The following is a 16,488-nucleotide window of genomic DNA, read 5'->3' as shown; positions in this document are numbered from 1 at the left end:
AATTAGTCGGACAGGTAGAATAGGGATTTCATAGTCACCCAAGTAGAGTAATCAGTGATTAATGCTCTTTGGCGACTAAAAATCTTTGTTCCAGTACGATAGTCCATTTTTCAACGGTCGGATTAAACAAGACAAACCGGACGATTGAAGTTCCATTGAATTGAAGTGTCCGTGAATAGGTGTGACAATTGACGAACAATTCACTGGTATGGTCAGTGTTTCATCGCGGTCATCCAAAAAAAATACAATATTTCTTCTGTGTCGAGAACGATCGATTCGCAAACGAAGAGCTTGTTCCCGACTATAAAGGACGTTTGACCGACACACGACAACGATGCTCCATCCACAAGGCGGATACGGAAGTTTAATTGGATTCAAAGTTACTTGCGTGCTGGTACCTTGGCCATATCTGTGATGGTGTTGGCATTGTCCATTAATTTTCGCTGATCCATTTTCACTTTCCTGAGCCTGAAAGTTCGTATTACGGATGAGGTTGTTAATTATCCCCGGTGCACAGGTGTCAATCAGAAGTCGCCTATTGACTTACGCGTAAATAGCCAATAAAAACTTCCGTTGATGCGTTCGAACACGACCCGGATTGACACGCTTCACCAGCCTAGTGTGCTTGTAAATTAGCCACGTCTCACGCAACACGTTCGCCGCTGCGTTTTTCAACTGAAATATAACGTCTCGTTAATTAGAATCTACACCTTTTCATATTCTCAGCTTGACAACTACACTTGTCTCCCTTTTTTTCAAATTTACTCCAATCGAAGATTTTCATTAATTTGTTCGATTTCAATTAACAGATTAACGCTGCCTCTTCGTTCATCACCATTCTAAAGCATTTGCATATTTGATAAAATTCAAGAATTAAAGAAAATTAGAAATATTCAAAAAATTTTCCCTCTTCTTCGAGTGGCAATAAAGGATCGTGAAATGGTTCAATTACAAGCATGTCAAAAGAAAGCGTGTCCATCCTGATGGAAAACAAGACTGATAAAGTGAAAGCAACATATGTTCACGTACTTTGAGTACTTATAGAACAGCTGGAAGATACTGTGAACTTTTTCCTGAATGCCAGCAATCCTTTATCCCTAGCTATTTCCGAGCTTTATACATATCATAGGCTGTTAATTAATTCAAAAGCCGAAGCGTTCGATCTAGAAGTAGAGACTGGACGGCTGTCGTTCACATGCCGTTTGTCCACTGAAACGAGTTAGATATGAATAGTTCATATCTAAGAAAATAGTCTCGATGAAAAATTTCACAATGACGTGAACGACATATGCAAAGTTAATCAATAAATTGAAAATTTTTGTCCATCATGAACCATTCGCTTATTATAATAATTTACTACATAATCGTATTATCTACGATAAAAATTGTTATTTTATCCATTTTAAGGAATAACAAATTGACCCTATAAAAAGAATTTTATATTTAGCGTTCTCAAATAACGTTGAGCGACTGGTCTATCGTTTCTTCCCTTCATTTTTCGAGGTTTTTTTTTTATTCCCCATCGGTGGAAGGTCGATGCAGTCTTTGTCTCTTAAAATGCGATTCTCTTGTTCGAGCAGCGACTATCGATCGCCACGCTTGGACCATCGGCGACAGAGAAAAATGATAATGACATATTGGATGAGCTAATTTTATAACGTGCTCTAAATCATCGAACGTCGAATTAAACGTTAGAAAGTTACGCTATTCACACCGTTATTATCTTCCCTATAATTTTGAAGGGTTAACTTTTGCTAATTGATACATGTTTTTCATATTTTTTCTATCAGTATCGTCACAATAACGATAGAGGCAGCGAATCGTGCACACTAGTTCACACCGGCCCCTACAACGTGACAAACGCGTCTTACCCTTTTCGTTAATTGTGTATCCATCATGAAGTTGTGAACGTGTTTTTCTGCCCTCGTTAACTCCAGCTTCCTGGAAACAACCGCTACCAACAAGGCTGTGCATCCGGCTCCCTAAAAGCACCATCAAACGTACCTGTGAACTCAAAACAGCTTCAAATCGTATACTAATTATTATTATTAACACATCAGAAAAAAGAAAGACGTCGAGTTAATTCTTCATTGGAGTCACGTGAAGGTATCGTTGAAAAGTAAACTTTCTTCGAGCTTCAATGTCTCAAAGCGAATAAAATTACGTGTTACCGTTAGCTTTTTCGTAAACTAACGTCAGACTCGTACTTCCATTGAGTTTATTTACGCCAGGTTTCACGTTCTAAGCATCACTGAACCTTTTTCAGCTCGTTAAAAGAAATTCTTGTTCGCCTTCGTACGATAACGAATTCCAGTCGCGAGCAGAGGGTAACTTTCGACTCAATTACGGGAAAATTTCTTCTTTCCAAGTGACTGCTGACTGAAATTATATTCACTTTGGGCTACTCGTTCGGTCTCCCTTTTCTAACAGACACGTAATCTCCTTTTCTTCAATGGATTTCATCTCAAATGTCACGAGTAATACTTGCGAACCGCGAGGAAAATCAACCGGATTTATCAAATTTCATGATTTTCATTCGCTTAAACAAATAGCCTCTGTTACGAACTCGCGGTCTTTAGTTCAAATTACTTCGAGTCATAAACTCCGTCGTTAATTAATAACGCAAACTAAAGATTGACAGCTAGTGAAAGATTGAGTAATTAACGAGACTGTTTGCCTTAAGAAATTGACCAATCAACGATGTCTTTCTCAAGTTTCCAAGCTCGGTTTCAAAACTTTCCCCGGGCAAAACGAAGACCGTCAACTTTTCAGTATATACCAATTAGGCTAGTTCTTCCTACACCGTTTCAGTCAAGGTTTTAGATTAACTTTCTACGCTTCGTTGATCCCAGTTCATAAATTTACCTTGAAACCATCCGTGAATATATTCGACTTTATTTGACACCGGGACCATCGTTAAAACGACAGCTTAACACCTTTATTGGTATAAGGCTATTTCTTTCTTTCATCAAAAACAATTTAATAACGTTTTATATGCGGCGTGTGACCACTTTTCGGAGTAATAAACATAAAATGAAATTAACGGTTACTGTTCGTTATATAAGATTGAACGGCAAAAAGTAGCGGGAAAAAGTAGTCTGAAAACACTTAATAAAGCTCGCTTTCGACGTGGCGTCTGTATGGGAATGGGCATGCAAATCTCGCGAGAATTTCCATATTAAACTTCGGGCCTGGCCTTACCATTATTCCAGTGGAAACTGCTATACCTCGACCGCAGTACGTGTTGGGTACGATGTCACCGAAACCGACGCTCAGAAACGTGATAGCTATGAGCCACATAGCATTAAGGAGATTCGCGTGCTCCTCGTCGTGAAACCTGCAGCCACACCAGAGAAAACAGGGTTGAAATATTGAAGAACCTTCGACCAGAATATTTGATTACACCCTCGGTCAATTTCCCCCGAATCTGAATATCTTAATTATCCAGCACACTATCCCAATTATAAACCGAGATTCTTCGTGTATATTAACGAGATTCGATATCAGTTTTCTCCTTAGTTCCCTTTTGGCCAACGCGTCTGACCACGTATCGTCTTATACTACTTACAAGTTTCTCCCCATTCTCTCCTCGATATTTTTCTTAATCGCTACAAACATAAAAAGTGGCTCAGGTAAAAATTGTCAGAATGATCTTTACAGAGGTTTTTTATGTTCTCAAAAGCTTTTAAAATTTTTTCAAATAAATGTACCACATATTTTACACCGAAACACTGCGGAGTGTCAGGCAAATTTATAGAATAAAATGTCGTCTGTGTTTTTTCATGAAAACCACCGAATAGCAGGTAAACACCTGTGTTTAAATATAATCCAGTGACATTAAAACACACTGAAATTCACGGGATGAGATGAAAAGTGTTATGAACGAATATTTTTCTAAAAATGTAAAACGATATCTGGAAAATTTCGAACGATCAACACCACTCGAGCTCTGACATGATAATGACGTCGCTTTGAATCTCGATCTCTCGTTCGTTATAAATAGGTGCACAAGTAAACGAGAGCTTTTTTTCTACCCCATCGAGTCGACGAAATTCATTATCGGAAATCGTTAAACCGGCGGAACATCAAAATAACACGCGCAGACTGATCCAGCTTGTTAAACCGTCCTGTTCTAATGGAACAGCTAATATTACAACGGATTCCTTTTACACAGAGATTTATTTTACCGCCAGTGAACTTCGTCGAAGATCGACTACGTCAATCAATTTAAACAGTTTCGTTAATCTGGATTTAAAGTGAACAAAATTGTGCAAATGTTGCACCGATTTTCGTTACTCCGGTAAATCAAAAATGTAATAACATCAATGGATATGGTTACAATACCAAAATAAGTGTTTCCTAGCAATATTAGCCTGTACGATTTTGTTGATCTCCTGAAATCCCCTTGGCAATTCAAAATTATCTGTTGCAATTCACAGTTACGCGTTCTCTTCTCTTATCTTGACGATTCTGTCGGCTTAGCCACGGCCATGCTGTTAAACGCAATTAAAATTAATTTCGCTCGTTCCGCTTTATCAATTGCCGCACCTTTTTTAATTACGCGACGGCATTAAGCCATTTAATTGTGTTACACGGTGCAGAGTTTCCTTGCGAAACTCCGAAAGTGCGATACCATTTCGGAATAATTGAAACGAAGGGAAGACAGAAACGGCAAGAAAAGAGAAGAAACTTGGCATAAAGAAACGAATCTTGACACTTTTTGTATTTCATTGTAATTACTATCCTTAAGATGGAATGTTTCTAATTAAAAAAATGATTCTTTCAAACGGACACGAATTGTTCTCGATTGGTAAAAATTCATATCATTTCGAATCTTCTTCTTATTTTCTTTCTCGAAAAATAGGACGAGATCCGATCTTCGGCATCGTGTGCAACCGATCGCGACGTGCACGGGCCGACGAAGATTCGAGCAAGCTTTTATCCGAACAAGAGTGAACGGAGTTCCGTGAACGTCTTGTTTAAGGGAAAAAGACCGGAAGAGGTCCATTCATTGAGGAGAGGAAGAGAAGAGGTCGAACGAAGGTTTTATCGAGGCCGTGAGAGGAAAGCAAAAGAAAGGTTCTCGAGAATCTGTACTTGCTTGAGCGTAACAACGACCAACTTCTCTACACGGTGTCATAAGAAGAACATAGTTCAAGACACCCTAATACTGTTTTATGTAAAAAAATTTCAAAGAATCAGTGTAAATAAAAAAATCTTGCAATTAGCCCTGTATAAATTTTATCACCAATACCTTTTGAATGCTATTCAAGCTATCAACTATTGAACCCTTTCTCTTTTGACACCCATTATACAGCAAGATTGATCGTTCCTGTGCCCTCTATAGATTTCCTAAATCGACCGCGCTATTTACGGAGAATTTAATTATACGTGGTTCGAGCAATCTCGGCCCCGTAGTAAATCCTTCATTGCCATCTTAACTACGCGCCAGCCCCCTTGTCCGATACGAAGATTTACACCCTTGTCCCGTAACCGTCCGATTCTCGACGCTGTTAACGGGCTCAGGATCTTAGGGCGGCACTCCTCAGATCCTCGGATCTCGGAGTTTCGGGTGCTCAGAAAGCTGTTAGTCACGATCCTCGGCTGTCAGTGAGGATTATTTTAAGAGGGCGAAGGAATAAAGAAAACGAATAACGATGACAAGGACGATGATGATGGAAATTCGAAACTTTTTTCCATAGAATTTAATGAAATTTAATAAAGCTTACCTCTCACACTGGCGTAACGTCCACGAAGCGATGATCCACAGGGAGACCATGAAGACGAGCAACACGGTACCCGGGCAAATGGTCATAAGAGTCTTCAGGACGAATCTGGTGTTGAAGTTAATACGATTCAAGGCCCCTATGCTGCGCGACGAGGCGTCGGTGAACAGCTTCGAATGGAGCAGCATAACGCGACAGATGAGGTAGAGTCTGAAGAACATCGGTAGCGAGAGGGTGACGTCGTACGGCACCCACTTCGACCCGAAATCACCACCCTTGTTCGCCAGTTTGGTCGTCCACAGGAAGTAGTATTCCCCCGGGATCGGGTGGACCGCACAGATTACTAATTCGAGGGAAATCTGAGCGATCCTCTGCCAGGTCATCGCGATCCTCCAATCGTCCGCGCAGTTATCGATCATGAACAACTGTCGACAAAAATTCAACGTTAAAATAAAAAAACATTACCGGATTTGTAATATTTATTTATCAAACGCGAAACTATAAATAAATCATAAATCTTCGTTTCGAACGATCGGTTTATTACTCCTCCACCTTAAGAATAACCCAACACCACGAGTTCACGAACTCGTAAAAGCGTTCTGTAAATGAAAACCAGCCTCTGCGACTACCATTAGCTGAGGACGTAAATATTTATAGAGGGAACTCGTTATTACTGTCATTATACTTTGCTAAGTTTCATTTTCGCAACTCGTTCACCGGCTATTATCAAGTTTCGAAAGTACATTATATCGGCGCGGCTAATCACGAACTCGCTGCTATAGGTAATAACCTTCCGGTATCGTAGTCTTTCGTTAATTTCATTAAAGTTACTTCACACACGGCTATTCCAAGTGTAATTTTGAAAATATGATACATAATTATCGTAAAACGCGGTGCATTAAATCGCGAACTCGTTTCACTGTCTGTTCCGGCTCGTATCGATAAAACGAATTATAGCAGCCCCGAAGAGATCCTGGAAGAAGTTACAAGAGCATCGACCAAGGCTTCACCCTCGATACGAACTGTCTTACACTTTACTGTCAATTTGTAGCGTACCACTGCAGCATCAACGTGGAAAAATATCTCGAACCTTCCCTGTTTTATATTTCACCCTGCTGTATAATTCCTTATAATTGCTCCCGTGCCCGAATAAAATGTGCGCTTTAATGTGTCGTCTGCTTTTAAAGAAATTGAAAAGGTTGATTTCATAATTTTTTACGATAAAAACTTCTACCCAGGAAGTTTGATCAAAAAATTTTCCAGTCCTTTAATTTCAAGCATAAAAAGTACCACTTGAAACGGTGCTACTATTTCAAGTACGTTTTTGAAGTATTGAAGCTACCATTTCTATTTTAACGTCTTCGATGATCAATACTATCACTCTAAGAACTTCGTCGAGCTTCAGTTTCGTGAAGTGGAAGTTTGAAGGATTTCGTCGCGCTTCAACTTCTCCAAGTGGAAGGGAACAAAGAAAAGAAGAGGATCGATACAAAAACGTCAGGGACTTTATAATCGAATTGTATTTGAGAAAAATTAATCCAGTATTTTCTGGGATTCTCGTACGAGTTCTAAATAATATTTCAGGAATTTCTAAACTTTTCCGTACCGCTTTCCACTAATTCGCTAATAACGAGGGAAAAGCCGGTCAGAGAAGCGGACTGGCACCAATCGAAAATCAATAAATCTGCCATACTTCCGAACGGGACAACGATGCATCAACGTTTGGAATTCTGTCGGGGTTGGGGGATTGCTACGTCGATCAACGCACCCCTCGAGATACAACCCTTTCGTTTCGCGGGCCAGTCAGGTGATCCCGACGAATCTGCGCATGCAAATCGTTGATAAACGACAATCAACAGGTGTTGAAAGGTCAACGGGCCATTAGGCTGGTATCCAAGCGTCGTCGACGACGACACTGTGAAACCTGTGCTCGCGGATCTCCTCGTTTCTCTTCTCGTTCCTCTTCTCGTTCGTTTGCCAGAGGACTCGTACACCCTGAACTTCTGTTAGGTAAACGTTCGTCGAGAGCCGGTTAATTCGATGGGAATGTGTGCGTAAGTCGAATCGCGTGATTCATTTCCATTTCATCTACATTCCGCTTCGAAACTCATAGGACGCTTATCATTTTATAATAAACAGACTGAGATTATATTACCAAAGTTTTTCACATTTCCATTTGCATAATTGACATCTACCCTTGAGAAATTTAATCTTAAACGTTATCTTCTCTATCTAATAAAATAAATAAGGAATTTTTGAAAGGTGGTCAAAAATTTCGACTCCAATATTATATTAAACGTTAGATTTGCTCTCCCTCTCGAGTGTCATCGAAAACGTACCTCTCGGCCAACTTATTACACTGTCATCTCAGGTAACATATTTTTCGATGCGCTCGATGGTAACGGGGAATGGAGAAATATTTCTTCGTGACAGACGCCGTCTCGAATATCGATCAAAAATATCGAGAACGGGGTCGACGGGGTATTGCATCAAAATCGATCAAAGTGAGCACTGTCGTTTTTCAACAGTGGAACGAGACAATAGTTTCATTAATAGAATTCCAAGCAACACGAACCACTTTAATTCTGATACCACTGAAAGCAGTTTACCTTGGTTCATTTTCTAGAAATGAAAAAGAAAAGTTTCCTGAAAAGTGAAACCGTTCATGGTCCATCGTCTAACGGTTAAAACCATAAAGATTAACTTATCGTTAGTAAATTATTTATGAAATACGATTATGATAATTTGTGATAATGAGATACAATTTTCCGGTCGCAACTCATTACTATTTATTACTATTCATTACACGGTAATTGGGTTTAACTGTTTATCCCGATTACACACGATTCCGAATGTAGAGATATCATCAACCGGTGACTCCATAATTTGCCCTTTATAATCAGCGAACAATACTACACAAACGGCAATATTAAACATTGCACAGTAGCAGGAAATAGCAGTTTCCTGAACACCGATATCCTCTCATTGTCCGCATGCAATATACATGTAATAGCTAATCAATTTTACAACAGAGGAATTATTATCCAAAGATACCAGAGATTTGATCTGGTTCATTCCGATTCTCCTTTGTCCTTTATCAACGATTAATAGGAAACGAAGTCAAGGATGAATTCATCGCTGATTTCTTTGAACCTTGTGTCCTTGGTCGAAAACTGGACACGACAGAAACACCGTTCTAAAAGTGATCGTCGAAATTAGAACCGACCGGGATTACAACGCGGACCACGTTCCCGGTTTTCCTTATGAATATACACCGTTTCTGGATAACCCGAGCCGTTTAGACGACCACGAACAAATCGGCTTTCCTGTACACGTGCCACGTTAAACATTCCGACGTCTTTCGCCGAGGATTACTGTCGTAGATCTGAACGACCATCCGAGTGTTACGCTTAATTAAACGGAGAACACTTAACCGCGATCCTCCGAGTACTCTTTGTTGTCTACATACGACTAAAGCCGGCTATTGGAAAGCTGTTTCGTGCTTCCCATTCGTTTCATTCCCTTTTGCTTTTGTTCTTTGGTTGTTAGAGTGTTCTACTTTCTATCAATAGAGTCATTCACCGTGTCATTGTAACAGAATCGGATTTTTTAAGAACGAAAGTTTGTAAGTTCGACGAATTGCGTGTTAGTTCATTCTTGCGCCGATAATTCGTACGAGGAGCTTCGGGACTGAATAATCGAAGCGAAGTGTTTATCAAATCGTCTGAATCATGCAGAAGACAATCGGAAGCGTGTCACGGTCATTCAATCAATTCCACTTCGAATTACTCGATATCGTTCCCCCTCGAAAGAATACCTTTCGGACGTAAGATAGTTACATAAAGTCTAGACAACAGTAAAATACTCTAGAATCAATGATTGAAAAAGGATCTGAATATTAATTACTGGATTTGTAATTCCAAAATAATATCTTATCGATTATAAACTCTGAATTTCATCGGAGAAGGAATTAAACTTAAAGACGAAGGTACATCGAACAAGTACGTCCCACGAGATTATCGTGATCTTCGAGGAATCGCGTGCCGTGGATCCATTAAAATTTGTAATACCGGTGATAGTTTACAGTTTACAACGCTCGTTTCCGAGGGATTAGCCGTTGTTACGCCGGTTCAAGAACGGGTTACGTAGCTAGTCACGGATCGCGGTTTATGACCGATGCTTATGTAAACTCGGCGAGTCGAACGTTCTGTTGGGAACGTGCACTGCGGAAGCATGCAAGCTGAGACTGTCGAGTATTGCAGAAACTCGATTGTTTTGCGGCAGTTCGCTTTCTTTGACGTTTCATCGATATCAATTAACGCGTTAATTACGATGGGCTCACCGTTTCTTGCGTCCTTTCGAGTTTTGCATAATTATATCATTTCCATAAACCTCGGTCAGCTTTTCATAAATTTGCTGTTACGATTTATCGTTCCTTTTAAGAGCAAAATTTCACGATATCTGGAAGCGAACGAGCGATCGTTCCTTGGATTACGATTGTGTAGAAAACTGGGACAAGAAAAGCCTACGAGGACATTTGCTGATAAGCGATGATCGATATGCAAATTATCGTGTTCCTGAACGCGCGTACCCAATAGCGTAATGTTAGAGAAAAAGCAGCATAAAGAAGCGATATATTGACTGCTTTACAGCGTCCTTTTAGGATATCTTCTTCAGGCTGTTTACGACAAGTTTATGTAGTAGTAAAGGCATGATTATTTGTTGTAACTCCCAGTATGCACTTGATGTAACAAGACTTCAAATCCTAAGTGTATATTCAAAGGAAAGGAAAGACTTGTTCATGGGTACAGTAAAGTATTAAACGTCTTCCCTATTTGTGTTCTTCTCATTCTGAAACGACATCGACATCGACAGTCGCTCGTAAACGACGTAATCGATAGATTTACGTGCATTGTGAAAGCGATTCTTCGAAAGTAAAGAGTCGCTCGGTGTCCATAGGAACGCAAATGATTTTTCGAATGTCGATGAATCACCCTTTTTCCGTAGAACATGAATATTCTAACAGCGGTAGTGTCGACGCGATGCTTCTTATAGCAGAGAGGAGTTTCCCGTAATCCCCTTGAAAATTGAATGAAAACGTGCAATAATCAATCCAATTTCTGTGTCGAATCTAGTTTCCAATCTTCAAACAATTACCAGTTGTCGACGTAAAGAGCACTCGGCACAGAAGAAGAAAAAACACGTAGAATCACTTCTTTGCAGAAGAATGTTTTTACGCTCCTCGGTTCAAGATGCTAATCCAGGTGTCTCGTAAACTTTCTTGCCTAGACCCATTCGGTGCATGGGATTAAATAAAGCGGAGTTCGCGCGTATCCCGGCCCCTTTCCGCTTTCTCGTTCCTTAGAAAGCGTATTTCCCCAACAAGGATTCGCGGACTGCATTATTCTCGACCCTTTTTGCGAATCCGAGTCCCGCTTCTGCTCTGATATACGTAGCTTTTTCTGTCAAGATTTATGGAAAACGTCCCGCGCCCGTAAACCAACTTATTCTACGAAATTACGATGAAATTCGGTTCATCACGGAATGAATCAATTTTCTCGGTATTGAATATAATAAATTTAAAGCAGTTCGATCGAACAAACGAATTTCGACGAACAACACGAATTTTTAGAAAATAATAGACGTAGAAATATGCTGACATATTGTAGAGAATTGAATTAACTATATTGAAAGCATGGAAATACTTGTACGTATAATTAGTTAATAACTGGATAAGTCTAAGTAAAATCTATGAAACGAGTTTAAGGACTTAATTATATCATAACATTTGTGTGTAATGTATCATCTTGATTGAAATCATCTGAAATCAGATTCTTCGTCTCTTCGTTTAATCATTCTTCTTCTGGTTTTTATATTACACCCTGTGAATAAATCATGAGGGAGAAGCTAATAGAAAAAAAGTGATCAATATTCAGTATTTCAACAACATATCCATGGTTTCATCTAATGTTTTATCAGGAATCTATCTGAAAGATTCATCGATTGCTTATATTACGTTCTCGGAGGAAGGAAAATAAAGGAGCGTTTGTTTTAATAACCGAAGCAAGTTTCCAAGGAAACTGCTCTTCCCTTTACGTTCGAAATCCCTTTTAATAAGTTAGCCACGGATAAAGGGATGTCGGATGCGTGTTACCTCACTTGGCCAGTTTCCGCTTGGCACATTTGAGAGCCAACTCAAATATTGATACCAAAGAAAGATGTTCGTTCGAGCGGTTCTCAAACTCGAAACGTCGGAGCTGTGTTTGCACGAGCTAACAGGCTGTTCTTGATTTCAAACTTTGATTTACCATCGGACGGTTGCGCATCCTGTTGCGAGCAAATACTATCGATCTATAAATCGTTCTCGTTTCTTTTTCACCGTTTCCCTCGAAACGTTGTTGGATTTATTATTGAACGAGAAACATTAGCGGTAAATGAGTTTACCATGGTGTACCGGGTAAATAACAGAAGAGGGTCGAGGTATGGTGTATACGTAATTAAATGTTATAAATTCTCTAATTAAGGGTAATGAAGTTTTTAACGCGAGTGTGTTATGGTATTATGGCGTTTACCCGAAGCTTGTTATCGTGAAAATAGGACGCATACGGTTTCTCGAATGTCCTAATTAATCCTGTTAATTTTCGAAACTTCCAAGTGGGTGTTATAATAACAGTGATATGGATATTAAAACTTGGGTATATGAAAATTGTTTTGGTATTTGGGAGCTTAGAAATTTGAGAACTTAGCAGTTTGGAAACTTTGAAATTTGGGAACTTAGATACAGAGAAGCTTAGGTATTTGAAAGCTTAGAAATTTAGTAAACTTTGAACTTGGGAACTTAGACATTTAGAAACTTAGGTATTTGGGAACTTAGATACTTAGAAATGTAACTATTTGGGAGCTTAGAAATTTTTAAACGTCGAACTTGGTAACTTGAATATTTAGAAACTTAGATATTTGGGAGCTAAGAATTTGGAAGCTTTGAAGTTGGAAAGTTGGATATTCAGAGACTAAGGTACTTAAGAACTTAGAAACTTGAAAGTTAAGAAATTAAAAAGCTTAGAAATCTAATCAGTTAGAAATGTAGAAACCTCGAAGTTTCGAAACGATCGAAATGCTGATAATTTAGAATTACCAGAGACCGAAATTAGAACATAATTGCTACGATCCATAATTTTAGCGTGACAGTGAGTGTTAATCGCGTTTCGTCAGGATCGTCGATCAATGTAGGGGCTTAATTACACCGTAAGCGAATCCTACACAAGTGGTATCGTTTGACCAGCGATTCTCTGCTCGAGATATTTGACTCTCGTTCCGGCTCTAATGCAATTCATTCAGCTTGATATATGGTCCGGAGATTATCCCGATGGGAATTCGAAGAAACCGTCCCGTTATCGCTGTTGCAGCCCGAGCACGGATCCTCCCGTCTGACTTATGACGGTTCATACTACTGTGGATGAATCTACCAACGTACCGACCGGACCATTCGTGGCCCTATCATCAATTACGCTCTTCCATCGACTTGATACCTACATAACGGGGGTAAATCGGTTTCGTTGGACAAATCAGATATCCGCTAGCAGCACTCTGTCACGTATACAAATGAGTTGGTAATTAATTCCTCTTACGAGAGAATCTTCACAGTTGTATGCTTAGCTACTGTGTCTTGCTTAGAAGCGGCAAGAGTTTGTATTTTCAAGAAGATGGACGATGTTTGAGGGAATTAAAAGGATCTCCTACTAGGGAACAATATGTTCAGAATTACTTGAGATATAACTTTTCGGTTGTTCATAGTGCAACTATTAATTTCTATTTAATTTAGGACACTGTGTATCTCTTTTTATGAAATTACTCTTTAAATAAAAATTTTCAAAGAAGAGAATAATTTAGAAATACATTCGCTTTTTTCTATTTATGATGAGAGCTATTCACTTTACCGTGGCTCGAACAAAAGCAGCCATCTTTTTTCGAAAGATTCGCTTTCACTGTTGGTCCATTGTCAGCGTTCCCAGTGGCTGATCACATTTGCCAGCCACAGAACAGGCGCAGCTTCGTGGAAACCGTGTCGTTTTCGCGGTATTATGCAGTGGGTGTGCAACAGGGCACGGTAACGCAATTAGAACGCGCCGCGCCGTTCGCCATCGGTCCGTCATCGCGAACAATTCGCAATTTTCTCGCTGGTAGGGTGGCAATCGAATTACCGTACAATGCGATACGAAATTCAGGGACGCGAAACGCTCTGGTTGTCGCGATTATGCTGCTCGTAATCGCGACATCAACGAGCATACCTAGTGAAATTCGCCAGCCGGTGACCGGTTTTCTTTCGACAATCAGACAGCCGAATCACGGATCTAAATCTAAATTCACGGTTGATCGAATTATTGATACGGCAATTGGTTCCGTTCGTTCGACAGATCATCGAATCTCTATTCCCCGCGAATATCGATTCTTTTGCAACATTTCGACGTTGCTTCTCCTCGTGATTTTACTAATTATTATATCGTATAGAATCACTGTACTTGAAAATAGTAATCAACCTCACCGATGATACTACTGAATCGATTAAGTCAATCTAACTCGGAAATTCGTCGGATAACAGCTTTTCGGAAGCTCGTAAAATCACTAGAGCCAGTGCCGTTCGTTCATTTGCGTTCGGGGAATTAAAATAAAATTGCCTTCATGAAAATTCAAGCGACGCTTAACGGTGGGTGAGGTAGAGATTTTAACGAGCAATTTACGCGTATTGTAATAAACGCGGATCGTTTTACTACGGGGCCAGAGATATCGGACAATGTCGATTTTAATGAGGTCGTGCCTATTTAACGACGAAATTCATGTATCTCTGACTTTTGTTTCCGCGATTTCGGTATTGAAATTTTAATAAAGTAGAAAATTAAATATCGTGTATGAATTTTCATCTGTCGAGATTTAGATATTTCGATGGCTGTCTGATCGACACGAAACATAAAACGAAACCTAAGCCTGTGACAGGTACTCGTTAGATCGTCACTTACTTACAGGCCCGACAAATTATCCTGCTCACAATTCATTATTCACCGATCCCCCGTTAGTAGGGTATCACTTTTGTGCCAGCGTAACTTCACGGTCATTAATCAGATCTAATCAAGTGGCGTCGGAAAGTAACGGGAAACTGGTGAAATTAGTTTTGTATCAATTACTCGATTAATCATCATTAGATAGTCATTAAGGGGACGGTTCTAAGCATAATGTACGCTTAATAGGCGAGTCAATTCAACACAGGGAGAGAGAAAGAAGGGTTTGAAAAGAGGAAGGTAAAATAGGTGAGAACAGAGTTCAACATTGTTCAAGTAATCTTCTGATACGTATTTTGAATAGAATGAAAATAATAAAATATTGTGTCAGAAGATTATTTAAAATAATCTAAATAATTATTTAAAATAATACAAACTGTGGTACCATTTGAACGCCGTAACAAAAAATCTTTCAGATGAAAATTCATTACTATTAGGTAAAGAATATATTTTTCATAATAAATTAAATTTAATTTGAACGATTTAATTTTAAAATAAGTTCATTTTAGTCAAATCCCAAAAGAAAAAAAGGAAGCAAAAATTAAATTTAAAAAAGTTACTAACTTTCCAAATCTTTTCGTGACGTTTGAGCCACCCTCTGTTCCATTCATTCAATTGAGACTTCCCTATTGCCCGAAAGTACTATGTTCCGCTGAAATGAAACCTTGTAGCTAGAGATACACGGGTGCAAATGCCACAGGTTTATATCGTGCAGTTTTCTCATGCTCGTACCATGGAATTTTTCCACGGGAAATTGTTTACATGCACGCTACAAGGACTTTGTATTGAGCCTATTGGAGTCTTTTCTTTTTTTATACGCACCTGAACTTCTAAGGCATGGTAAGCAAATATGAGGCCAAGCAGTATCACAGTAGACACAGAGATCAGGGTTTTCAGTGCTGTCGAGTAAAACGAGGCCTGCAACAAATAAAACGTCGTCCTCGTAAATCCCAGTTCCGTCATGGTACATCGTTTTTATTCTACGAGCGTCGAAATTTCCCTGCTCCCTATATTATACGAAGAGAAAACCACAGGAAAGAAAGAATATATTCACGGGTATGCTTCTTTCTTTCAACTGCACAATTGTGTTCTAAAAATTCATCATTCCGCCAACTGAATCGAGACATGGTATTTAAAGTTAAATATCTTCATTTCGAAATGGGCGAAAGGTAATTTTAAATTTCAAATTGAAACTGCGAAAAAATAGTTCGAATCATTCGTTCGAAACAACGAACACGCTGGTCGTTATAAAAGCGTTCTTTTAGTTTTCATAAAAGTTCCTAACGAGTCCACCGACCAACGAATTATTCAAAAAATTGTTTCTAACGTGTTAACACGATCGATACGCGGCACGTGAATAATTAAAATTGTGCTCGCGCGTTTGATGATGCAGCAACGATGGCCGTAATTTGAAAACACAGTAAAAATGATATTTCTTACTGAAAAATTCATATCGTCACGTAGAAACGGACGGGCGACGATTAATCTTTCTGAATGTATTCAATTTTCACATTTTATCTGGGAATTAGTATCGTAAGATAAACAGCGCAACGCTTCAAATAATAATTTTCAATAGAATGATCGTGAACGAAGGAGATTTCACGATAGAAATAATTTGAATAATTGAGACAATTGAAACTGCACCGAATGAACTTCTGTAGTAAAGTGTCACGATTACCACTTGTCCGAAACGAGTAAGGACAGTGCTC

General features: G+C 39.2%; 1 protein-coding gene across 7 annotated transcripts in view; it reads right to left on the bottom strand.

The window, feature by feature from the left end:
* Positions 1–16,488, bottom strand: part of LOC114878955 (small conductance calcium-activated potassium channel protein) — a 129,197-nt gene that overhangs the window by 11,331 nt on the left and 101,378 nt on the right. For all 7 annotated transcript variants that reach the window (XM_046287719.1, XM_029193349.2, XM_046287722.1 and 4 more), the window contains 6 exons: positions 15,602–15,697; positions 5,730–6,151; positions 3,202–3,337; positions 1,872–1,982; positions 548–675; positions 399–468 (listed from right to left, as the gene is read on the bottom strand). In XM_046287719.1, the coding sequence (XP_046143675.1) occupies positions 399–468; positions 548–675; positions 1,872–1,982; positions 3,202–3,337; positions 5,730–6,151; positions 15,602–15,697 (963 nt within the window). The remainder of the gene's footprint in view (positions 1–398; positions 469–547; positions 676–1,871; positions 1,983–3,201; positions 3,338–5,729; positions 6,152–15,601; positions 15,698–16,488) is intronic.

Source organism: Osmia bicornis, chromosome 11 (assembly GCF_907164935.1).
Source record: "Osmia bicornis bicornis chromosome 11, iOsmBic2.1, whole genome shotgun sequence".
In the NCBI taxonomy this organism is placed as follows: Eukaryota; Metazoa; Arthropoda; class Insecta; order Hymenoptera; family Megachilidae; genus Osmia; species Osmia bicornis.
Note: the sequence above shows the minus strand (reverse complement) of the source record. Positions and strands in the feature narration are given on the sequence as shown.